At 36.5% G+C, this 27,305-nt stretch overlaps 1 protein-coding gene across 1 annotated transcript; it reads right to left on the bottom strand.

The window, feature by feature from the left end:
* Positions 1-516: 516 nt before the first annotated feature.
* Positions 517-27,266, bottom strand: LOC123530004 (N-fatty-acyl-amino acid synthase/hydrolase PM20D1.2-like). Its single transcript, XM_045310686.2, has 11 exons — positions 26,975-27,266; positions 24,770-25,002; positions 21,915-22,001; positions 21,400-21,536; positions 19,429-19,548; positions 18,699-18,774; positions 17,344-17,405; positions 12,701-12,779; positions 11,275-11,346; positions 9,324-9,489; positions 517-6,356 (listed from the first exon to the last, which is right to left on the bottom strand). The coding sequence occupies exons 1-11, from the start codon at positions 27,264-27,266 to the stop codon at positions 6,130-6,132; spliced, it is 1,551 nt and encodes a 516-aa protein (XP_045166621.2). The 3' UTR covers positions 517-6,129.
* Positions 27,267-27,305: the final 39 nt, after the last annotated feature.

Raw genomic sequence — 27,305 nt, 5'->3', positions numbered from 1 at the left:
GAAACCATTTTATTTCCTGCCGTGACCTTGACCTTTGACATACTACTTAAATGATAGGCATGACCAACCCCCACCCATCACACTCATATCCTAATCTAAGAGTTCTATTATCATCGAACGTTACTGTCAGGTCATTGTGACTTGACCTTTACATACTGACCTCAAATCATAGAGTCATTGCTGATGACACCCTATACTTTCATGATCCTAGGCCCAAGCGTTTTTGAGTTATCATCCGGAAACCGTTTTACTAATCAGGGTCACTGTGACCTTGACCTTTGACATACAGATCTCAAAATCAATAGGGGTCATCTGCTGGTGATGGCCAACATCCCTATCAACTTTCATGATTCTAGGCCCAAGCGTTCTTGAGTTATCATCCGGAAACGGATTGGTCTACATACCGACAGACAGACCGACATCTGCAAAACAATATACCCCTCCTTCTTCGAAGGGGGGCATAATAAAGTAATGTGAAAGATATTGGCAAAAACAGAAGTGCTGCATTAGAAAAGAATTTATTTTGTTGGGTTTAACGTCGCACCGACACAATTATAGGTCATATGGCAACTTCCCAGCTTTGATGGTGGAGGAAGACACCAGGTGCCCCTCCATGCATTATTTCATCACAAGCTGGCACCTGGGTAGAACCACTGACTTACCATAAGCCAGCTGGATGGCTTCCTCACATGAAGAATTCAACGCCCTGAGTGAGGCTTGAACACACATCGATGACGGGCAAATGATTTGAAGTCAGAGACCTTATCCACTCAGCCACGGAGGCCCCTAAATGAAAATAAAATGACCTGACTGACTAAGCTCTGGTTTATACAATGGCATGGAATGAGTTGAAGTGTTATAAAATATGGCATCACATATTTTTATGGAATGTGTACAGATTTTGGAGTTGAGGTTGTGTTCATATATGTGTGTATGGAAAGGAATTAATTGGTGTAAAGGGGTTAAATTGGCAGCATTCTAACAAAGCTAACAGCAATTCAGTTTAGAAAAGAACATAATACAGTCTTTTCAGCATCTGGTTACACTATGGTATATGAAATGACTAAGTTATATAAATAGCAAACCTAAGTCATCCTTAAGTTATCAATATTCAAATACACTGTAGTTTACAAAGAAAATGAATGTATAGCAATATCAACATTAACAAAGATAACTGGCACACTATGCATTTTACTATGAGTAAACTTATAAAATCAAGCAATAAATAAATACATTTAAAAAATCAGTCAGGGTGGTCAATTGCATCAGAAACCACCAAAGTAATGAGCAAACAATTTTACTTCTTTCATAGAAAACTGAGGTCACCAAAGAAGCACTAAGGTGAAAGTCCACTGTTTTCTGACACAAATGTATCTTTTGATATAAATTTTTGACAAAAACATTATAAAACAAGAGGGCCAAGATGGCCCTAGGTCACTCACCTGACAAACACACCATAACAGTGTAAACATGTTTGACCTAGTGATTTTATGGAAACAAATATTCTGGCCAATTTTTATTAGGATTTGACCAAAAATGTGGTCTCTTGAGTTTAAACAAGTATTTTCTTTGATATGACCTAGTATCCTACTTTTTGATCCAAGATGACCCATATTCAAAATTAACCTAGATTCCATCAAGGCAATCATTCTGACCAAATTTCATGAAGATCAAGTGAAAAATACAGCCTCTATTGCATACACAAAGTTTTTCTTTGATTTGACCTAGTGACCTACTTTTTGAACCCAGATGACCCATATTCGAATTCAACCTAGATTTCATCAAGGCAATCATTTTGACCAAACTTTATGAATATCAATTGAAAAATACAGCTTCTATCGCATACACAGTGTTTTTCTTTGATTTGACCTAGTGACCTACTTTTTGACCCTAGATGACCCATTTTCAAACTTGACCTAGATTTCATTAAGGCATTCATTCTGACCAAATTGCATGAAGATCAATTGAAAAATAAAGCCTCTTCTGCATACACAAAGTTTTTCTTTGATTTGACCTAGTGACCTACTTTTTGACCTCAGATAACCCATATTAATAATTTCATCAAGGCAACCATTCTGACCAAATTTCATGAAGATCAATTAAAAAATACAGCTTCTATCGCATACACAATGTTTTTCTTTGATTTGACCTAGTGACCTACTTTTTGACCTCAGATAACCTATATTAATAATTTCATCAAGGCAATCATTCTGACCAAATTCCATGAAGATCAATTGAAAAATACAGCCTCTATTGCATACAAAAGGTTTTTCTTTGATTTAACCTAGTGACCCTCTTTTTGACCTGAGATGACCCATATTCAAACTCGACCTAGATTTCCTCAAGGCAATCATTCTGACTTAATTTCATGAAAATCAATTGAAAAATACAGCCTTTATCGCATACACAAGGTTTTTCTTTGATTTGACCTAGTGACCTAGTTTTTGACCCGAGATGACCCATATTCTAACTCTACCTAGAATTTATCAAGGCAATTATTCTGACCAAATCTCATGAAGATCAATTGAAAAATACAGCCTCTATCGCATACCCAAGGTTTTTCTTTGATTTGACCTAGTGACCTAGTTTTTGAACCCAGATGACCCATATTCAAACTCGACCTAGAATTCATCAAGGCAATCACTCTGACCAAATTTCATGAAGATCAATTGAAAAATACAGCCTCTATCGCATACACAAGCTAAATGTTGACAGGCGACAGACGACAGATAGACGGACATCAAGTAATCACAATAACTCACCTGAGCAATGCTCAGGTGAGCTAAAAAGTAAAAACTATATGCTACATAACAAATTCTTTGCTCAATTAACAAAAGCGTTTACAGTAGTCAGGTTTCAAAACAAGTTTAAACAAGAGGACCATGATGGTCCTGAATCGCTCACCTCTTCCCACATGACCCAGTTTTGAGTATGACATCGTTTTTTCTATTATTTGACATAGTGACCTAGCTTTTGAGCTCATGTGACCCAGTTTTGAACTTGACCTAGATATTATCAAGATAAAAATTCTGACCAATTTTCATGAAGATCCAATATGGTCTCTAGAGAGGTCACAACGTTTTTCTATTATTTGACCTATTGACCTAGTTTTTGAAGGTACATGACCCTGTTTTGAACTTTACCTAGATATCATCAAGGTGAACATTCTCACTAATTTTCATGAAGATCTCATGAAAAATATGGCCTCTAGAGAGGTCACAAGGTTTTTCTATTTTTATACCTACTGGCCTAGTTTTTGAAGGCACGTGACCCAGTTTCGAAAATGACCAAGATATCATCAAGGTGAACAATCAGATCAACTTTCATGAAGATCCACTGAAAAATATGGCCTCTAGAGAGGTCAAAAGATTTTAATTATTTTAGACCTACTGACCTAGTTTTTGACCGCAGTTGACCCACTTTCAAACATTACCTAGATATCATCAAGATGAACATTCAGACCAACTTTCATACAGATCCCATGAAAAGTATGGCCTCTAGAGAGGTCACAAGGTTTTTTTATTATTTGACCTACTGACCTAGTTTTTTAAGGCACGTAACCCAGTTTCAAACTTGACCTAGATATCATCAAGGTGAACATTCTGACCAACTTTCATGAAGATCCATTCAAGGGTATGGCCTCTAGAGAGGTCACAAGGTTTCTCAGACCAACTTTCATACAGATTCCATGAAAAATATGGCCTCTAGAGAGGTCACAATGTTTTTCTATTATTTGACCTACTGACCTAGTCTTTGAGGGCACGTGACCCACTTTCAAACTTGTCCTAGATATCATCAAGATGAACATTCAGACCAACTTTCATACAGATCCCATGAAAAATATGGCCTCTAGAGAGGTCACAAGGTTTTTCTATTATCTGACCTACTGACCTAGTTTTTGAAAAAACGTGACCCACTTTCGAAACTGACCTAGATATCATCAAGGTGAACATTCTGACCAATTTTCATGAAGATCTCATGGAATATATAGCTTCTAGAGAGGTCACAAGGTTTTTCTATTTTTAGACCTACTGACCTAGTTTTTGACCGCACGTGACCCAGTTTCGAACTTGACCTAGATATCATCAAGATGAACATTCAGACCAACTTTCATACAGATCCTATGAAAAATATGGCCTTTAGAGAGGTCACAATGTTTTTCTATTATTTGACCTACTGACCTAGTTTTTGAAGGCATGTGACCCAGTTTCGAACTTGACCTAGATATCATCAAGGTGAACGTTCTGACTAATTTTCATGAAGATCTTGTGAAATATATGGCCTCCAGAGAGGTCACAAGGTTTTTCTATTTTTAGACCTACTGACCTAGTTTTTGACGGCGCGTGACCCAGTTTCAAACTTGACCTAGATATCATCAAGGTGAACATTCTGACCAATTTTCATGAAGATCTTTTGAAATATATGGCCTCTAGAGAGGTCACAATGTTTTTCTATTTTTAGACCTACTGACCTAGTTTTTGATGGCACGTGACCCACTTTCAAACTTGTCCTAGATATCATCAAGATGAACATTCAGACCAACTTTCATACAGATCCCATGAAAAATATGGCCTCTAGAGAGGTCACAAGGTTTTTCTATTATCTGACCTACTGACCTAGTTTTTGAAAAAACGTGACCCACTTTCGAAACTGACCTAGATATTATCAAGGTGAACATTCTGACCAATTTTCATGAAGATCTCATGGAATATATAGCTTCTAGAGAGGTCACAACGTTTTTCTATTTTTAGACCTACTGACCTAGTTTTTGACCACACGTGACCCAGTTTCGAACTTGACCTAGATATCATCAAGATGAACATTCAGACCAACTTTCATACAGATCCTATGAAAAATATGGCCTTTAGAGAGGTCACAATGTTTTTCTATTATTTGACCTACTGACCTAGTTTTTGAAGGCATGTGACCCAGTTTCGAACTTGACCTAGATATCATCAAGGTGAACGTTCTGACTAATTTTCATGAAGATCTTGTGAAATATATGGCCTCCAGAGAGGTCACAAGGTTTTTCTATTTTTAGACCTACTGACCTAGTTTTTGACGGCGCGTGACCCAGTTTCAAACTTGACCTAGATATCATCAAGGTGAACATTCTGACCAATTTTCATGAAGATCTTTTGAAATATATGGCCTCTAGAGAGGTCACAATGTTTTTCTATTTTTAGACCTACTGACCTAGTTTTTGATGGCACGTGACCCAGTTTCGAACTTGACCTAGATATCATCAAGATGAACATTCAGACCAACTTTCATACAGATCCTATGAAAAATATGGCCTTTAGAGAGGTCACAAGGTTTTTCTATTATTTGACCTACTGACCTAGTTTTTGAAGGCACGTGACCCAGTTTCGAACTTGACCTAGATATCATCAACGTGAACGTTCTGACTAATTTTCATGAAGATCTTGTGAAATATATGGCCTCTAGAGAGGTCACAAGGTTTTTCTATTTTTAGACCTACTGACCTAGTTTTTGATGGCACGTGACCCAGTTTCGAACCTGACCTAGATATCATCAAGGTGAACATTCTGACCAACTTTCATAAAGATCCCACAAAAAATGTGACCTCTAGAGTGGTCACAAGCAAAAGTTTACAGACGGACGAACGGACGACGGATGCTGCGTGATCACAAAAGCTCACCTTGTCACTATGTGACAGGTGAGCTAAAAACATTTCACATAAGTTAACAAGAGCACTGCAATGCGGAGCAATATATGCCCAAAGGTATGACCTTTGACCCCTAATTGTGACCTTGACCTTGAAATGAGCCATACAAAACATGCGCTCTGCAAGTCGTCTCAATGTAGTGAATATTTGTGCCAAGTTTCTTTAAAATCCTTCAAGCAGTTCAAGAGTTACAGAGCGGACACGGAACAAAAACATATGACCTTGTCCCCGAAGTGTGACCTTGAAGCGAGCCATCCAAAACATGTGGTCTGTACATAGTCTTGATGTATGAACATTTGTGTCAAGTTTCTTTGAAATACTTCAAGGGGTTCAACAGTTACAGAGAGGACAAGAAATTGCTAAAGGATGGATGGACAGACAGACAGACGGACAGCGGCGTCATAACATAATACGTCCCTTCAGGCATATAAAAACTACAACTATAATTCACTATGGTGATGTGTTGGTTCTATGCTCCCTGTGTTGGAATTCACCATCAAATGATAGTAAAAGTTCACTGCTTGTTCATAATTTTTCACTGAAATTCTTTCATTGTCACCATGGAAACGTTTTGGGTCATCAGGAAACATGACTGTTGGACTAAATCTATATACATTATGAGTCATTCTTAGGTAATGTCTGGTATCTGTATTACCTATCATAGTTCCTGAAATAGAATAAAAATATTATAACTTTAGAGAGAAAGAAGAAACAGTATTTTAGTGCGACTATTTGAAGAACAGAAAGAACTGTTACATTCACCCTTTCATTGCTCAACATACCAAATGATTAAGTTTTTGTTTGTTAACCAGTATCTCAGTAACAACCTTTGGTAACTGGCTGAAACTTTGCATACTTGTTCACTGCAGTGATCTGTGACATCTGTCATGTAATGCACAGGTTCCACAACTTCATTATGTTTTTTACAAAGTTATGCTCCTTGTTCAATTGAGCATTTTGGTTAAGTATGCCAGTATTTCAGTAGTGGGAATAGATTAAAATTCACATGCTTGTTCACTTTAACCTTTAGCCTGCTGGCAGCAAGTGATTCTGCCTTTGCGACCAGTGCAGACCAAGATCAGCCTGCACATCCGTGCAGGTTGATCATGGTCTGCACTGTTCGCTATTCAGTCAGTAAATTTTCAGTGAACAACCCTTTGAATGATAAGTGGTACTGCCCAAATTGAATGAACAACTAGTTCATTTTAGAAATTTAGCAAGGTAATGGTTAATAAGCTGACATGAAATACACTGGTTCAACAATGTTTTTTTTAGATGAACAAAATTACGTCCTTTTTCTACCTAGTAGTTTTGGTTAAGTTTTTGTGTGTATGTTTGTATCTCAGCAATAGCTAACAGGATTATATGAGCCACGCCATGAGAAAACCAACATAGTGGCTTTGCGACCAGCATGGATCCAGACCAGCCTGCACATCCGCGCAGTCTGGTCAGGATCCATGCTGTTCGCTAACAGTTTCTCTAATTGCAATTGTCTTTGAAAGTGAACAGCATGGATCCTGACCAGATGCGCAGGCTGGTCTGGATCCATGCTGGTCGCAAAGCCACTATGTTGGTTTTCTCATGGCGCGGCTCATATTTAAACTACATTTACATGAACAGATGTGACTTGCAGTTTGTAACTGTGTTCTTGACTTTCACAAAGTTGTGCCTCTTTTAAAACTTTGTAATTTTTGGTAAAGTTTTAGATTGTAAGCTAGGTACTCATTTAACGTTCTTAGACAGCACAGTTTAATAACTCTAACTTGCATTTATGAATATACCATTTTTTTGTGACAATGCTTCAGAATAGTCCAGCATTGAACAGTTCTCATTTACAAAGTCATACTAGACTGCATCATGTAGAAAACCGATGTTTAGATAATGAATAACTAACTGTAATCTGCCCAGTAAAACTATGTATTGTCTATAACAAAGGATTATAGTCTTGGTCTACTTGGTTTGTGGGCAAATACCCTCCATGAAGGGGATACAATTTTTGGAAACTTTTCACATAATTTATACATAAATGTGTATGTCTACATTAATTCTGTTTATCTGACTGATATGGTACACACTGCTACCTCGTGCAAAAATGTAGATCATTAGGAAGGTATTTCTTCATAGTGGCTGACAACCCAAAGAAGAAATATGAAAATTTCAGTTTAGTTTAATTTAAGTTCCAAAATAAAACAAGAGAGCCATATGGTCCTGAATCGGCTCATTATCCAAACCATGACTGTGTTAATAGTTGAACCAATCGTTATTTCTATTACATGCATAGTGACTGTTTTGTGAGAACATGTGACCTAGATCATCAAGATTAATAATTTCTGAACCAATTTCATGAAGACATTGAAAACATATGACCAGGGAGTGCAAAGTTTTCTATTATTTGACAAGCTAGTTTTTGAAGGCAAGTGACCTACTGTTTGAACTTGACCTAATATCATCAAGATGAACATTCTAACACACAATTTCATGAAATATCTATGAAAAATATGGCCTCTAGAGTGACACAAGGTTTTCTATTTTCGAATACTGACCTAGTTTTTGACCGCAATGACACAGTTTAAGTAACATGACCTAGATATCACAAGCTGAAATCATTCACCAATTTTCATAAGATCCTTAGAGAAATATGGCCTCTAAGACATCACAAGTTTCATTTTAGACCCAATGACTAGTTTGAACCGCACCTGACCCATTTTCGAATCTGACCTAATATCTCAGTTGAACTTTGATCAATTTTCATGAAGATCTCTGAAAAATATGGCCTCAGAGGTCACAGGTTTTTCTATTTTTAGATTACTGACTAGTTATGTACTGGCGGGAGTTTACCCAGTTCGATCTAGACCTAATATCATCAGTGAAACATTCTCCCAATTTGCCATAAAGAATCCATGAATGAGGCCTCAAGAGGTCACATAAGTCTTTTCTATTTCAGACATATGACCTAGTTTTGAATGCACTGAGACCCAGATTTAACTGCTTAACCTATGACTATATCAAGGTAAAATGATTCTTGGACCAATTTCATGAGAATCAATAGAAATATGGTCTAGATGAGTCCCCAAGTTTCAATTTTTAGATTACTGACTTAGTTTTGAGTACCATTAACCATTACGAACTTGACCTAAACATCAAGGTAACATTCTCACCAAATTGCATGAAGACCATTAGTAAATAAGGCTCTAGATGAGTCACAAGGTTTTTCGATTTTAGATCTACTGACCTAGTTTTGACCCACGTGAACCATTTGGAACCTGACCTAGATATCATCAAGTAACACTCTGACCAATTTTCATTAAGACTCATGAAAAATATGGCCTCTAGAGAGGTCACAAGGTTTTTCTATTTTTAGACCTACTGACCTAGTTTTTGACCGCATATGACCCAGTTTCGAACTTGACCTAGATATCATCAAGATGAACATTCTGACCAACTTTCATAAAGATCCCATGAAAAATGTGACCTCTAGAGTGGTCACAAGCAAAAGTTTACGCACGCACGGACGGACTAACGCACGGACGGACGACGGACGACGGACGCCACGCGATCACAAAAGCTCACCTTGTCACTTTGTGACAGGTGAGCTAAAAATAGATGCATCTGCCATTTGTTTACACTAACTTACCTGGAGCTACATATGTGTTATTCCAAACTTGTCTAATACTGTTTTTAATAGTTTGATAACCAAAATCTTCTTCTCCACTTGCAGCTATAGGATGGGGTTCCATTGAATCTAAAACTCTTATCTTTACTCTGTCATCATTTATTATACTCCTGTCATAATCTAAAACCTGAAATATATCAAGAATTGGAACAATAAAACATATAACAGTAAATGAAAACTGCAAATAGTTTGATTTTGGAAAGTATCTTTTGGATAATACTCCATGAGGGTTTCATTTCCATTATATTCACACTAGAGTAACTTAAAACAGCACATTTCATTGACCAGTATAAGCTTTAAAAATAGATAGTCTGTGAACAAGGTATCAGATTATCAGAATAAAAGGCTCCTGTATTTTTATACAAGTGTGTAAGGTATGAAAAATGTTGTTGTTAACAAAATGTCTCTAGCTTAAAGTTGAAATCCATGTTGGCCACCAAATTCATCTAGCTGCACTTCTTTACTGCAAAAATTAAGGTCAATATAATGATCTATAACTTAAATACAGTTTAACAAGTAAAACTGTTGGTAACCATTAGCAACTCCTATATTTTCCACGTAAATGATCTTTTGTTTGTTTGTTTTGGGTTTAACACTATGTTTCAACAGTATTTCAGTTATGTAACAGTGTTTAACGCCGTTTTTCAACAGAATTTCAGTTATGTAATGGCGGGCAGTTAACCTAAGTGGTGTTCCTAGATTCTGTACCAGTACAAACCTGTTCTCCGCAAGTAACTGCCAACCTCCCCACATGAATCAGAGGTGGAGGCCGAATGATGTCAGACATGATGTCTTTTATCAAATTGTCACAGAGAACATATGCCCCGCCCGGGGATTGAACTTGAGACTCTGAGATCTGTAGACCTGGGCTCTCCCTATTGAGCTAAGCCATTGGGCTAATTAATGGATTCGCTTAATAGGCACTATGTAACATGGAATAATACACAAATAAGTGAGTCCAAAATTGCAAATTTCTAGTTGCTGATTGGATGTTTAGACTAATTAAACCATAGACTTGATACAAAACTGAAGCTGTATTACATATCTGGTCCAGGTCAAATGCAATGAAAACATTCATTAGCTAAAAAGTCTGCTAATGAGTCTAAAAGGAACTTGAAACATGAAGTTGGCTACTGGCAAGTATCTAGGAGGCACCAGGTGAATAATATAGTGATACATGCTAATTATGGACTGATTTCCATGGACTGATGTCATGTTTATTGCAGATGTGAAGGGGTAATTAATAATTTCTTGCTAGCAGTGATCAGATATTGAGATTTTACATCAAATTTTGTTTTCACTCTTTTTTTCTAATACTGGTATTTCCTATTTCTCCATTATATAAATTGGTTGGAAAAGTTAGGAAATGGTCTAAAATGGGAAAACTGGCAATTTCTGAAGCCTTGTCAATGAGGTACAGACCTGTCTCTTATGAATGACTCACCTTCTGATCATCGTTTGTGTTACGTTGCATATAGATTCCGTATTATAACTAAGATATGAAGTGTTTCAAACAGACAGACTAATGGGCTAACTATCATATGTATGGAAAGTTGGATTACTATTTGCCTCCCTTTGTGAGTATGAAAATAATTTCATAAACTCTTTAGCAGCTAAACAAATGTACAATAAATTTCCTGCAGACACTGTTGAGATTATCTGAAATTTTGTCTTGTAAAAATCTTCTTTTAGGTTATCTAAGCTGGGTACAAGAATAAACTGACGTTGCCATGCCAATCAGTAATATGGAAGGTCCATAGTAACTCAGTGTCCACCTTAGTTCACAAACATTAAACTAAGATGGAAACTAAAATGGCTTTATCTGCAACATAGAAGCTTTAACAAACTATCAGCATTATAAAAAAAAAACCTTGCCTGTTAATGGTGAAAATTAAATACACATGTATCTCACCTCTTGCACAGTTTGTACAGGATGTATTCTATGGTTAATGTATGCTGTAGCTTCTGGGGCATTCACGTTTATCTGAAAACAATAACTGCCTGAATATAATACAGAATAGAGCTTTCCCTAAAATTTATGTGATTCAAATCTACACTAAAAGGGTTTGTTTTAAAGCTTATCTTTAACCTTTATCCTACTGGCGGAAGTGATTTTTGCCTTTGCGACCAGTGCAGACCAAGATCAGCCTGCACGGATCAAGACCTGCACTGTTCGCTATTCAGTCAGTAAATTTTCAGTGAACACCCCTTTGAATAATAAGTGATACTGCCCAAATTGAAGAATGCACCAGTCCATTTTAAAAATATAGCAGGGTCAAGCTTAAATATACTTACTCTCAAAGTAAAATCTATCATAGTATTAATCTTTATTCTGCTAAAATTTCTAAAATGAACTGGTCTATCATTCAATTTTGGCAGTATCATTTATTATTTAAAGGGGTGTTCAATGAAAATTTACTGACTAAATAGCAAACAGTGCAGACCATGATCAGACTGCATGGATGTGTAGGCTGATCTTGGTCTGCACTGGTCGCAAAGGCTGAATCGCTTGCCGCCAGCAGGCTAAAGTAAAAGGTTAAGTTTCATTAAATTCCCTTCTGTGACTGAAAAGCTATTACGAAAAATAGAGAAAGGAAAATGATTTTGTAATTCTTCAATATGGTTTTGTGTGCTTCTTGCTCTCTCATTGCAAGAAATTAACCTTTACCCTGCTAAATTTCTAAAACGGACTGGTCCATCATTCAATTTGGGCATTACCATTCATTATTTGAAAGGTGTTCACTGAAAATTTACAGACTGAATAGCGAACAGTGCAGACCATGATCAGCCTGCATGGATGATCTTGGTCTGCACTGGCCGCAAAGGCAGAATAACTTGCCGCCAGCAGGCTAAAGGTTAATGTATCAAATTACATAAAATTCCCTTCAATTTCATCAAAGATATTGTCTGAGATGTTCAAAAATGTGAAATATTAAACAAGAAGGGAGATAATTTTATAATTATACAAGACAAAGTAATGGTTCATGTCAATTTTCTTAAATTCAGTGTATTGAAAGTAACTGTATTAAATCTTAAATAAAAAAAAAAAAGAAATTGAAGACAGGAGATAATTAAAATAAGAAATACGATTCTTGTGATTTTCACTTCTTGACATTCTTTTTGAAATTATTTATCATTGTGTGAAGTAAGATTAAAGTCCAAACAATGGAGACAAAGATTTTGTCTAAAATATTGCGAGACAGACAAACAGGAGGACAGAAAGATGCACAAGATACTCAGCTCATGATTCCAAATAGTGCTTTTCAAAATCGTTAAATGGTGATTTTGGTATCAGTATACTTGATATGTCAATTTTTTATACAGCTGATTGTTTATACCTTTATTCCTGCATTAAACATTGTAACTGCAGTAACTGTTCTAATAATAGCATTCAGGCTTGGTTTCCGAGACATCACCCTGTAACACACAATATATCACCCTGTAACACTGAGAATTTAACATCCTGTAATGTAGAAAATATATAACCCTATAACTTATCATTCTGTAACACAAACAATTTCCTCAACTGACAGAAGAAATACGACAGATATCAACAAGAGCTGTCTCCATAGGATGACACATGCCCCCGATGGCACTTTGAATGAAAAGTTATGGCCGATGTTAGAGTTTAGGACCTTTGACCTACGGAGCAGGGTCTTGCGCACGACACGTCGTCTTACTGTGTCACACATTCATGCGTAGTTATTTTAAAATCCATGCATGAATGACAATGATATGGACTGGACACGCCCATCAATGCACTATTATGAAAAATGACCTTTAATGTCTAAGTGTGACCTTGACCTTTGAGCTACGGACCTGGGTCTTGCGTGCGACACGTCGTCTTACTGTGGTACACATTCGTGCCAAGTTATTTGAAAATCCATCCATCGATGACAAAGATATGGACCGGACACGTCCATCAATGCACTATCCTTTAACGTCTAAGTGTGACCTTGACCTTTGAGCTACGGACCTGGGTCTTGCGCGCAACACGTCGTCTTACTGTGGTACACATTCATGCCAAGTTATTTGAAAATCCATCCATCGATGACAAAGATATATGGTCCGGACACGCCCATCAATGCACTATCCTTTAACGTCTAAGCGTGACCTTGATCTTTGAGCTATGGACCTGGGTCTTGCGCGTAACACGTCGTCTTACTGTGGTACACATTCATGCCAAGTTATTTGAAAATCCATCCATCGATGACAAAGATTTGGACCGGACACGCCCATCAATGCACTATCCTTTAATGTCTAAGTGTGACCTTGACCTTTGAGCTACGGACCTGGGTCTTGCATGTGACACGTCGTCTTACTGTGGTATACATTCATGCCAAGTTATTTGAAAATCCATCCATCGATGACAAAGATATGGACCGGACACGAAAATTGCGGACAGACTGACAGACCGACAGACGGTTCAAAAACTATATGCCTCCCTTTGGGGGGCATAAAAAGCATTTTTTTGTAATACCCTGTGTACAAAAATTTTATATTCTGAATACCATTTAAAAGATTAAAGTTTAGCTTGACACTGTTCATATGATATTGAAAATGTTTATCATTTTCAGACAAAAAAGGTACATTTATGAGGTCCTGTCAGAGGTATTTAAATTATGTACAGTTTTAGTGTTGGGTTTATCACTTCATTTGTCACTATGATAAATTGACACTCGTTAAAGTTATAAAGATAGTGAAATTGTGATAAAATTGTTTCAAGCCTGGTAAACATTGTTTTTATAAACAGATCAGTTTTAGCAATGGCTATTAGTAAATGTTCAAGGCAAATTACACTAGCCACACTTATTGGTAGCACTGGCAACCTAAAGTTAGTAACCTAAGCCTGTCTCAGAAAGCAGCCTTGCCATTGGTCTCCTTCGAGATTGCAGAACAGAGCAATCAAAAGCTGAAAGACGAGGCCAATATTCATCAATGTTTAAAGTCTGAAACTCAGGCTTAGACTTTTAAATACTAAATTTCCTTCTGGCTCTGTCACTGCTATATTTGCACAGGTTAATGAAACTTTGCATGATTACTTATGCTATAACAAGAGTACCGCACACGGGTGCCATCGCTCATCTGCAAGTGCTGGTCAGTATATAAGAAAAGTGTTATAGTTCAGAATTTCTAAGTACAACAAGAGCCATGTCAGACATGGCTAATCCCCCCACCGGGCATATCATAATTGAAGGATGTGGTCCGCATCAGGGGTTTTAAGATGTGGAAGAAAGAATAAGTCAGTAGTGAGGTGGTTTACTGCTAAATTTTATTAATTTTCATGAAGAGTATAGCTATGATGTTTTTCTATATGGCTACTGTAAAAAGAAGGAATGGAAAGCTAACAGGGAACAAGAGTGCCAGAATGTCACAATATATGCCCGTCAAAGCAAATTTCTTTACTCTAGCAGCTGTATTTGCAAATAGAATGTTAATTTAGTGGTTGTTTAGTAATCATTGTAAGTCTTTTGTTTTTTAAAGTCCACCAGAAAAACTCCTTACTAGGTAGAGATACCTTATATATAATAAAATTAATAAAATACACCTAAAACTAGAAAGTAACATCTATGCTGTACCACAGAAAAGTGGTCTTGTTTTTTCCCTAGGGTCAATTATAAAAATGTTACAATATAAGTTATTTATAGTAACAACTAAGGGAAGTTAATCTTTAAAAAAAAAAAAAAAAAAAAAATTGCAAGTCCACACAAAAATCTTTATCAGGAAGAGACTGGTCAAAATACACCTCAAAACTGGATTTAGCATGTTTGTTGTACTACAGAAAAGTGGTCTTGATTTTTCCCTACGACTAGTAATGAAAAAGTTACAATAAAAGCTATTTAAAGTAATAACAAAGGGAAGTAATTCTAAAGAAGGGAACTGCGCATGACACTTCGTCTCATGATGGTGTATAATTGTGCCAAGTTACATCAAAATCCCTCCATGCATGAAGAAGAAATGCTTCGGACAAAGTCATTCTTGTATCTGGCCTTTGGCCTCTTAGTGTGACCTTGACCTTAGGCCTAGTGACCTGGATCTTGCGCATGACACTCCGTCTCGTGGTGGTGAACATTTGTGCCAAGTTATATCAAAATCCCTCAATGCATGAAGAAGAAATGCTCCGGACAAGGTTTTTATTCTTGTATCCTTTGACCTCTAAGTGTGACCTTGACCTTAGACCTAGGGACCTGGTTCTTGCGTATGACACTCCGCGTCGTGGTGGTAAACATTTGTGCCAAGATATATCAAAATCCCTCCATGCATGAAGAAGATATGCTCCGGACAAATTTTTTTAAGAAAATATGATAAAGGGGAATAACTCAAAAAATAGGCAAGGTAGAGTTATTGTTCTTGCACATTGCACTTCCTCCCAATGTGTTCTATCAGTGTATGAAGTTTGAAGAAAATCCCTCCAGTACTCTTGGGGTTATGCTCCGGACAAAATGTTTTAAGAAAATATGATAAAGGGGAATAACTCAAAAAATAGGCAAGGTAGAGTTATTGTTCTTGCACACTGCACTTCCTCCCAATGTGTTCTATCAGTGTATGAAGTTTGAAGAAAATCCCTCCAGTACTTTTGGAGTTATGCTCCGGACAAAATTTTTTAAGAAAATAAGATAAAGGGGAATAACTCAAAAAATAGGCAAGGTAGAGTTATTGTTCTTGCACACTGCACTTCCTCCCAATGTGTTCTATCAGTGTATGAAGTTTGAAGAAAATCCGTCAAGTACTTTTGGAGTTATGCTCCGGACAAAGATCGTTGCGGACGCACGGACGGACGGACGGAGAGCATTTCTAATATCCCCTTCACCTTTGGTGGGGGGATAAAAAAGGGCCATAATTCTGACAAAATGCAGGTTAGAGTTATGGGTCTTGGCCTACATAGTCATTTAACAATGACAAACAAGTGTGCAAAGTTTCAAAGCTGTAGCTCTTATTGTTTTTGAGAAAAGGTGGACCTAAACAAAACATTTAACCAAAGCCGACGCTGACAGCGAAGCTGACACAGACGATCAAGTGACGACAATACCTCGAAAATTCTTTTGAAAATTCAGACGAGCTAAAAAGGCTATGAACATAGTTATGAAAACTTGAATATTTGTCATTCTTAAGTCTAACTTTCAGATGTGAAAATCTGATGAATACAAGCCCTGGTCTTCATACTCAATTTTTATCTGTTGGCAGTGCTGCACTCAACATGTATATAACCTAATATTTGATCAGTCTATAGTCATTCTATAGACTAAAAGAAATAAAAGTACAATGTACTTGATTTCAATATGGGGGCCTCTGTGGCCGAGTGGTTAAGAATGCTGACTTCAAAACACTTGCCGCCCAAAACCTCACCTGGGGTGTAGAATTCTTTCATGGGAGGAAACCATCCAGCTGGCTTTCAGAAGGTCGCTGGTTCCAGCCAGGTGCCCACACATGCTGCAAATAACACCTGAAAGGGCACCTGAGGTCTTCTTCCATCATCAAAGCTTGAAAGTCCCAATATGGCCTTCATTATCAACATTGTATTAGTGTGATGTTAACGCCAACAAAACATACAAGATCTGTATATAATCTACAGTGACATCTGAACTAAAGACCACGTCTAAACACGACTGATCCTGCTTTTGCGACCAGTGTAGATCATGATCAGCCTGCACATCCATGCAGTCTGATCATGATCTGCATTGTTCGCCATTCAGCCAGTATATTTTTGGTAAACACCCCTTTTAACAGTTAATGGTATTGTCCAAATTGGAAGACAGATAAGTTCATTGTAGAAATTTAGCATGGTAAGGGTTAATGACCATGTCTGAACAGACTGCTAATTTCATTTCTAATTCAAACATTTGCTATACACTAACTTAAGAAAAAAGATTTTCTGCAAATAAAGACTCTGTTTTAGCTTTTCTAAGTGTTGTCTTTATGAACAAGTTTAACTGTACTTTGTTTTTCAATATTTTTACATGAACTGCATGTATGAACACACCATGAAACCACAGGTTTAAAAAGCCACAGGTTACTCATTACCATTCTCATCGGCAGTGTCATCTGAAAATATAAATTTCCATCAACATTTTTTAAAATATATATACAGTCTGCATTCAGCAATAACTTAATAAATGGAAGAATACTGTGTCCTGTCTGCTCAATTCTCTCAGGATAACATTAAAGGTCCATAATGCTTTAAAGTTTTATCTTAGATACAAATGAAACAGCTTTCCAAATAGATGAGCCGTGCCATGAGAAAACCAACATAGTGGGTTTGCGACCAGCATGGATCCAGACCAGCCTGCGCATCCACGCAGTCTGGTCAGGATCCATGCTGTTTGCTTTTAAAGCCTATTGGAACTGGAGAAACTGTAAGCGAACAGCATGGATCCTGACCAGACTGTGCGGATGCGCAGGCTGGTCTGGATCCATGCTGGTCGCAAACCCCACTATGTTGGTTTTCTCATGGCACGGCTCAGATGTTATGTGTACTTACATGGTTAGAAAAGCACTACTTTTAATACTGCACATGAACTGTTATGTTTAGAGCCATAAAGGGAGGTAATAAAAACAATTATTTCAATAAAACATTCTAGTATATTCTAGTATATTCAGCAATATTCAAACCTTTGACAAATGTTATAGAAAGTAATTATTAGAAATAGGATTTAACAAGAAGTTAATATGTTTTATGTTCATAACAGAAATTGTAGCAGCCACATTTTAAACAAAGGCATTATGAGCCTTTAGCCACAATGAGAATTATCCTGTAGTTATTTTGTTTAGTTCAAACTTGCACCATACACTGTGTCTGCAATAAGCTTCTATATGAATTTTCAAAAATTCTTAAGAAACAAATACAGCAGTTCTTACTCCGATTCAAGTTATACATGACTAATCTTAGACTAGATCAAAGCTATCATATTCATATCTCTTCTCATATTGTTTGACTGTCTAATAAAATAACGCTTAAAAAACTGTGAAAGTATCTGATTTTACCATGAAATTTCTTGTCACAGCCAAAATCACAACAAGTAGATGGGAATATTTATTTGTTAGGGAATTGATGCAACTATAGAAGTCACAAAAGTTAATTCCCCACCAAAAAGAATAACTGAACTGTATATGAATGTCTTATTTCATCTATATACCTATGTTGAAAAGCAATAGATATTTTGAGAAGCTTGTCCCAGATCCCTTCGATGGTTCAGCCAGTGTTCTTCATTTTCTGGTTAGGTCCATTACATTTCTTGTACTTACTACTGCTACTGGCACAAGCCATGGGTAAGGGCTGAACTTTTGAAGATACAAAATAAGTAGCGTTTGCTTAGTACCTTAATTACATATACTTACATAAGGAGCAAGATGCTCAAAAGTGTCTGTCTCTGGACCATATCCCAGCATGCTTGGAGGTGGATTTCTTTCTAATCTAAATATTACAAATAAGTATTGTTAAAAGATTATTTTATGTTGATATATACATAGTTTTCACAGCCGTAGCAGGTGAGCGTAATTACCGGAAGCCGCCATTTTGATTGGCAAGCGTAGCATAACAAAGAAAACAGTCTGTAAATTCAATGAGTCCATTATAGCAACAGTAAAGAACTGTCAGCGGACACGGTTGCTCATTTATTTTGATGCGTAATAGTGAAAAGGGGCATAAATAAGTCAGTAATTACGTTTTTAAAAATGCAAACAGATATTCAAAGTCTCTGTAAAAATGCACACAATCTTTAACACGGCAACTCTTCCAGAAGACTGTTTTCAATTTTAGTGGGAGGATAGTGTAAAATACAGAAGATGCTTCAATACAAAAAGCTTCCCTGGTTCTTTGACATGCCAGATGTAAAGACCCATACAAGGGACTCATATCCTAATGTTTGTAATTTCGAGTGGAGTGGGAGATTGAACTTCTGGTTGATCCCCGGGTTCGTAGACATTGTTACCACTGGAACACTGCATCCACTCTATATATACACATAACTTAAAAGTTTGACTGAAGATATTCTTTGCTGGTCAAACATTAGCCAACTGGTTAAACATTAGCCAGTTATAACCTATGCAAAGCTAAAACTACATATACCTGTGTACTGCTGCTGCTAAAATTCCAATGGTAGATTCAGATGGCGGCATGGACGAGTGACCTGGTGACCCTTCTACCTTCAGCTCTACAAATGCTTGTCCTTTCTCGGCAGTTGCTATGCTGTCACAATACAGTTAATATAATATTTTACCAAGAACACTATATTTTCAGTAACATTCTAACATGACTCGGTGTGATCTCCAGTTAAACAAAGAAGGAAATCAAGCTCTGTATATTCTGCGATAAACAACAGTTGATGCGCGAACTGGTAAGAGAGCATTTTGACGTCAATTATGACGTCAAATTGCTGCATGACGTCCGATACATTACTCCTCGCATAAATGAAGTCCAGTATAATATCTATTAAAATACATCAATGAGCATGTCAGAATGAAAATAATCAAGGCCTTCGAGTTGTTTATCGTCTAATTTACAACGGTTCATCGTTCAGATGCTTCAGTATTTAACCACTCGGGCTAACACCCTCGTGGTTCAATCCCTAGGCATCTGAACTCTGAACCGTGGTAAATTAGACGATAAACAACTCGAAGGCCTTGATTATTTGTTAAATAAAAAAATGTAAGAAATGAGACAAAGTAATTACAATTATTTAATTACACGAATTATTTCTCAGTTAAACAGTAAAAGAGGCTTTAAAATTGGTCGTGCATTACCATAAAATTTATAAACATAAGAGTTTTCTAACATAATCTTACTTTTTTATTTTTTTGTGACCTAAAATTCAAACTCATAATAAGACAAGAGCTGTCTCCGTAGGATGACACATGCCCCCGATGGCACTTTGAATGAATAGTTATGGCCAATGTTAGAGTTTAGGACCTTTGACCTACAGAGCTGGGTCTTGCGCGAGACACATCGTCTTACTGTGTCACACATTCATGCATAGTTATTTTAAAATCCATGCATGAATGACAAAGATATGGACCAGTCATGCCCATCAATGCACTATCATGAAAAATGATCTTTAACGTCTAAGTGTGACCTTGACCTTTGAGCTACGGACCTGGGTCTTGCGTGTGACACATCGTCTTACTGTGGTACACATTCATGCCAAGTTATTTGAAAATCCATCCATCGATGACAAAGATATGGACCGGACACGCCCATCAATGCACTATCCTTTAACGTCTAAGTGTGACCTTGACCTTTGAGCTACGGACCTGGGTCTTGCGCACTGCACGTCGTCTTACTGTGGTACACATTTATGCCAAGTTATTTGAAAATCCATCCATCGATGACAAAGATATGGACCTGACACGCCCATCAATGCACTATCCTTTAACGTCTAAGTGTGACCTTGACCTTTGAGCTACGTACCTGGGTCTTGCACACTGCAAGTCGTCTTACTGTGGTACACATTCATGCCAAGTTATTTGAAAATCCATCCATCGATGACAAAGATATGGACCGGACACGAAAATTGCGGACAGACCGACAGACTGACAGACCGACAGACAGACAGACGGTTCAAAAACTATATGCCTCCCTTTGGGAGCATAATAAAAATATAGTGGGTGGAAAGACAATTCAAAAGTCAAATTTAGTTGGGAAAAAAAGTCTTGCTTTATATCATGAGTTTTCATTCCCAACAGACTGACAAAAAAAATGAAAATATTAGCAGCAGTGTACTCTTGATTGGAAAAAAACAACAAAGGTATTGTGCCAAAATGTTAATAAAATGTGCTGTAAAATGTTAACATTGTGTTGGTTTCAATATTTTCATTATTTTTATTACTCTAGAATAGGTAATTTTTGCATCACTTTTATTTCACCACAAGCCTATTCACTTTTTTAACAAATGTGCACTTTATAGTTATACAATATTTTTTATTACTGGTATTCACAAGAGTTTTGAATAAGTGTGTTGCTGTGATAGCTAAAAATAACTGAAAATAAAAATGCTTGCAAATATTACGATATGTACAGTATAACAGGTTTTGGTATACATACATTGCAACTTGGTCAACCATACCAGGCAGGATTTTGTTTAAGAGTGTAAGTCCTTCATCCACAATAAACTCAAACCTGCGTACACCACGTCCCCACAGTAAGTCACTGATGGACTTAGCTCCATCTAATCCTCCAACCTGAATATTAAATAAAATAATCACAGTAAACAAATTACAAGTATAAAAATTTGTTACATGTGTTTCATGTTTTTCAATTAATTACTGAAATATTACAGTGAAATATACATCCTGTTATTTTCACAGTGAAAAATATCAATGGTAGGAAACCATAAAATGAGTAAAATTTAGTCAAAACATGAAATAAAAAGAAAATTTGCTTGTTTTACGTGTACCATCAAAATATCTTTCACTCATGAACACCATATCTTAAATCTTCACTCGGAACTATGCCACTCATGAAAGTATTGCATTTGTTGTTCATGAGTGAGAGATATTTCAATCCTACATTAAAACAAACAAATAATGCAAATACACAACATTTCTCAAACTATCTACCTCTTCATCATGTCCAAAAGCTACATAAAATCCTCTCTCAGGTTGTCTCCCTTGAGCAACATAAAAGTTGAGAGCTTCCAGGATCCCCTGGAAAAATCAGCACAAAATTCAGGAAACAAGAAAATTCATAAAAATCCTACAAAACCAGGTTTTCCATTTGCTGTAATAAAGGTATTATGATATAAAATCACAAGCAAATATAAGAGATGCTGAAAGGACAGCTCCCTCAACTATTTGAAAATGCTTATCAAAAGCGAAGTAAAATAACAGGTAACAGTGACTGCAATGGGAATACTAAACAGATTGTATTAACCTTAATGTCTGTGGAAGGAGGGAGACAAGTAATTGAAAAAGGAAGGTAGAAGCAGCGTGTGTGGGTCGGGGTGGGATTGATAGTAATGTGTGAGAAGTTCAAATATATTATATATAGTTTTTTTTCTGGTGGGTGTATGGGTGGGTGGGGTGTGCACAGAAGTGTGGGGGTATGAGGGACACTAAGAAACAATAAAAATACAAGATATAACTTAGTGTGAGAAGTTGGTGGGGTTGGGGTACATTGAGTATTAAGACAAGAGCTGTCTAATGATAGCAAGGTTAATTATTTAAAGCCTGTCCACCTAAAACTATATCAGATACAAAAGTTTTAGCAAAATTTTCTAAGTTGTATAGTTTTGCTAAAATGTAAGCCAGAACTACGAAACTTACCAGGTGAGGTCATCTAATGATACCATACCAAAATTAAGTGAAGAATCTGAAAACCTTTGGTCAAGTAATTCATAGAAGCATGTTTCCATGCAAAACTGTCACAAAATTTTTATGTTTGGGGCATAATCAAAAAAGAAGATAGTAATGTAACTTGACACATGAAGTAAATTCATGCTGTTGAAGTCATGTTTGAAGTTTGAAAGTATTTGGTCATGCAATTTCTGAGAAATCTGCTTATATTCAAAACTTTAACACAAATTTTTGAAGGTAAAATAGGGTATAATTTTGACTTAATAGAGTTGTGTAATGTGTTTCTTGAGGTTATTCCATTACCAATGACATATGTTAAGTTTGAAAGAATTTGGCCTAGTAGTTTTTGAGAAACCTGGTTACATGCAAAAATTTAAAAAAGAAATTCTAAGTTGAAAGCGGGCATAATTTTGACAAAACACAAGCTGGAGTTATGGCATGATCTCAAGATGTGAAGACATGTGTGAAATATGAAAGCAGTTGGCCTTGTATTTCTTGAGAAAACTGCTAACATGCAAAATTTTAACCCGAAATTCTGAGTTAAAAAGGGACATAATTTTAACAAAATTAAAGCAACAGTTATTTAACTTGTCCTGTGAGGTAATTTCATAACCCCCAATATATGTGAATTCTGAAAGCATTAGGCCAAGTAGTTAATTAGGGAAACCTGCTTACATGCTAAACTTATCATTCTGGTAAAAGCTCTATTTGTAAAATTTCAGTCAGCTAAAAACAATATGAGATTTAAATATGTGTGAGAAATAAAAATCAAAATTTTGACAGGGGTGTGGCTTAGTGAGGTGTCAGGAAATGTGAGGGATACCAAAAATACTATGAGATATGATTTATAACTTAGTATGAGATATAAGAGGGTGGGATGTTTGTAAGCTTGGGTGGGTGGGTATGATGGTACCTAGGCAACAATATGAGATATCAGTTAAGAGTGTAGAATTTGAAGAACAAAATAGTTTGGGAGTGTAATGGGTAGGTTGCTGGGTTAGAAGTCAAAGTTGAGATTATAAGTAGAGATAAGAGGGATTCAAAGAAACACAATGAGATATAAGTTTTAAAAAAATATGAGCTGTGCCATGGGAAAACCAACATAGTGGCTTTGCGACCAGCATGGATCCAGACCAGCCTGCGCATCCGCGCAGTCTGGTCAGGATCCATGCCATTCGCTAACAGTATCTGTAATTCAAGTAGGCTTTGAAAGCGAACAGTATGGATCCTGACCAGACTGCGTTGATGCGCAGGCTGGTATGGATCCATGCCGGTCGTAAAGCCACTATGTTGGTTTTCTCATGGCGCAGCTCATATAGTGAAATTGAGAAGCATGCCATAAAACTTTAACCAACCCTATATTACAAAATCTGACCCCAGTGACCTTGACCTTTAAGGTACCCGAACTGAAACCAAAAGACATCTGGCCCTTACTGATTACTACAGGGGCGGAAGTTTAGAAGATAGTGAAAATGAGAAGCTCGGCATTAAACATTAACCTTCACTATATCAATGTTTGACATCTCTGACCTTGTCCTTGACCTTTGAGATACCAGGATCCTTAATTATCAGATGTCTGCCTCTTACCAAGACCAACCCAAATGTAAAGTTTGATGATGATAGGAAAGAAAATACAGTGAAACTGATGTGCTTGCCATAAAACTCCAACCCGAAAGCAAAGCTGAAGGCGACGCCAAATGACGCCAGGAAGACTACAATAGCCATTCATATTCTTCAATTTTGCAGCATCTATGTCTCATGGTCCTTTTTAACAAGAAAATAAAAACTAAGCTAAATACACTGCAACTAAAATTTACATATTCAACTACATTTTATTACTTAGAATACATAACGCCTTTGAATGCAGAATTAATTTCTTGGTAACAATACTGGTAATATGTAAGACCAGTTAGAAAAAGTGTGATAAGTAAATTTCATTATTTTTCTGTATACATGAAAAGACATACAAAAAGTTAAGTGGAAATGCAATGTACACTAGAATTAGGCTAAAAGTAAATTTTCATTTGTCTTTCAAATAAGTATAATTTGATTTCCTATACAAACAGTGAAAGATCAATACATTTATATACATTATGTATATATCAGATCTGTATATATACCATGACACCATGTTTGAAGTCAATTGTCCCTCTAGCATAGATGAAGTTGTTGATAATTTTTGCTCCAAAAGGGTCAGCTTCCCACTTGGCTGGGTCAGCTGGTACAACATCAAGGTGAGCCATCAGCAGGTATGGTGTCAAAGAAGAGTTACTGCCCTTGACTGTATACAACAGGCTGTAATTTGCAACAATCTCATGCTGGACAAGATGTGAGCTGTGCAAGTCTGGGTAGGCTGAAATGTGTTTTTAAATATCTAGTTAAATTTGAAAAAAATCTTAAACCTGACAAATTAAAAATATTGAAAACTTTGTAAGTCTTGGCCATCATATTATTTTGTGAAACTCTGTCTGACAGTGGCATATCCAGTATTTTTATCTTTTATTAAAATTATCGCTTCATGCTTTGTTTAATATTACTATTTCAGAAAATTATTATGCAGTTAGAAAAAAAAATTGAATTCCAGTGACATCACTTCAAATAAAATGCCTCACAGTATACAGTTTCTCAAACAGATCATGTTTAACATTAAATATTATCTGTATGATACAGACTGTATCGTACTGGATAAATTTCAGATATAAGACCATTTAAAAAGCTCAACTTAATATCCCAGGAGTGGGGGAAAACAACCTCCCACTTGTGGTACAAGTATACCTGCCTTGCGCAACAAACCTTTAGTTAACTTTAATACAGATCTAGGAAAAGCATAGTCAAAAATATTAGACATTTACATGCACATTTTATCTTCAACATGGGTTATTATGTTATTTCATATTTAATTTTTATTGGGATTGTAACTGACATAACCAATATACTAGCCGTACTTATTTGGCTTATTAGGATGACTTATTTTACGATCTGTTATTTTATAGTTGTCATCCCTCTACAGGACAGCGACAATCAAAATATGAGCCGTGCCATGGGAAAACCAACATAGTGGGTATGCGACCAGCATGGATCCAGACCAGCCTGCGCATCCGAGCAGTCTGGTCAGGATCCATGCTGTTCGCTAATAGTTTCTCCAATTCAAATAGGCTTTAAAAGCGAACAGCATGGAGCCTGACCAGACTGCGCAGATGCGCAGGCTGGTCTGGATCCATGCTGGTCGCATACCCACTATGTTGGTTTTCTCATGGCACGGCTCATATATCATGCTGTCTCAAAGCATCCTATTATTTGGACTAGAACAGGTGGTACAATTAGTCAAAATAATCCGACGGTCAGGTTGTTTTATAGTTGTGACGGGCAATCTTATCGTCAAAACTTCGAAGGACCAAAATAATGGAGGATAAATCACAGTACACATGTCATGTAAAGTTATTGGTTTTATCGCTTGTGCATAGGCTGTGTAGACACTCGTGTACAGTACATACATCGGTTTAAATCACCAGAAAATTCGTAATTTTGGAAATTATTTCATAACTTTAATATAAATCAATGAGGAATTAAATCCCCTTTTGATACATGTACGTTTTATTTGAATTTATGGCCAATTCGAGACATAATCAACATTTAAACCTATAGCATGTAAAGTGTCAGCAGCAATGAAAACTGCATCGGAAATTGCTTCCACTATTTTGGTCTTTCGAGTGTTTGACGTGAGTGGGGATATTGCCCATATGAAAAAAATTATCTCATATTTCCTAGGATCGCGTCAAATTTGTTGGACTACACTCTATGTAGATGTAGTCAAAATAATTCAACGTTCAGATTGTTTTACATTTGTGACGGGCAATCTAAACTTTGAAGGACCAAAATAATGGAAGATAAATCACAGTACACAGTCGTGTAAAGTTATTGGTTTCATATCTTGCGCATATCAGCGTATAGACAGTCGGTATTATGTTAATCTTGTATAGTACATACAAAGTTTTAAATCACTCGAAAATTCGTAATTTTGGATATTATTTGATAATTTTTACATAAATCAGTGAGGTATGGAATCCCCTTTCGATATATGCAAGTTTTATTTGAATTGATGGTCAATTCGTGAAATAATCAGCATTTAAACCTATACCATGTAAAGCGTCGGCAGTGATGAAAATTTGATCGGAAATTGCTTCAACTATTTTGGTCTTTTGAGCGTTTGACGCGAGTAGGGATATTGCCAATATTAAAAATTATCTCAGTATTTCCTAGAATTGCGTAAAATTAGTTGGACTAAATGTTGATGTAGATCATTAGATATGGTTAAAGTTTGATACCTGACATAATATATTCCACAAGACTTTTTAGTTCATTTCGATTGTAATCAAAAGGTTCTCTAGAAATTGTCTGAAACCTAAGAGCACGTTGAAACCTATCCAGTGCTCCTGAACCATGTCCTATCTCAATGAAATCCAAGTCTGATTTTTTGCATTCTAGCACATCTAACTGCCTGGTGTGCAGTGTAAATGTACGAATGACAACTATTACAAAAAGTGCAACAATAATCAGAGTTGCAAAAGACAGAGTTCGTTTCACAATCGACATTATCATTTCTCTCTGTGCATGCATAAAATATGCGGACCTTACAGTCTCAAAGTTTGACAGATA

This window comes from Mercenaria mercenaria, chromosome 13, assembly GCF_021730395.1.
Source record: "Mercenaria mercenaria strain notata chromosome 13, MADL_Memer_1, whole genome shotgun sequence".
NCBI classification, from domain to species: Eukaryota; Metazoa; Mollusca; class Bivalvia; order Venerida; family Veneridae; genus Mercenaria; species Mercenaria mercenaria.
This window is presented reverse-complemented; position numbering and strand designations above follow the sequence as displayed.

What these genes read in the sequence shown, in the direction of transcription:
- LOC123530004 (XM_045310686.2), bottom strand. Translation starts at nt 27,266, where the DNA reads ATGCATGCACAGAGAGAAATGATAATGTCGATTGTGAAACGAACTCTG. An exon ending in ATGGTTGACCAAGTTGCAAT is followed by an intron (nt 19,549 to 21,399) that starts GTATGTATACCA and finishes GTATTGTGACAG; the next exon opens with CATAGCAACTGCCGAGAAAG. An exon ending in TTGAGCATCTTGCTCCTTAT is followed by an intron (nt 17,406 to 18,698) that starts GTAAGTATATGT and finishes TTATATTTTCAG; the next exon opens with ATGACACTGCCGATGAGAAT.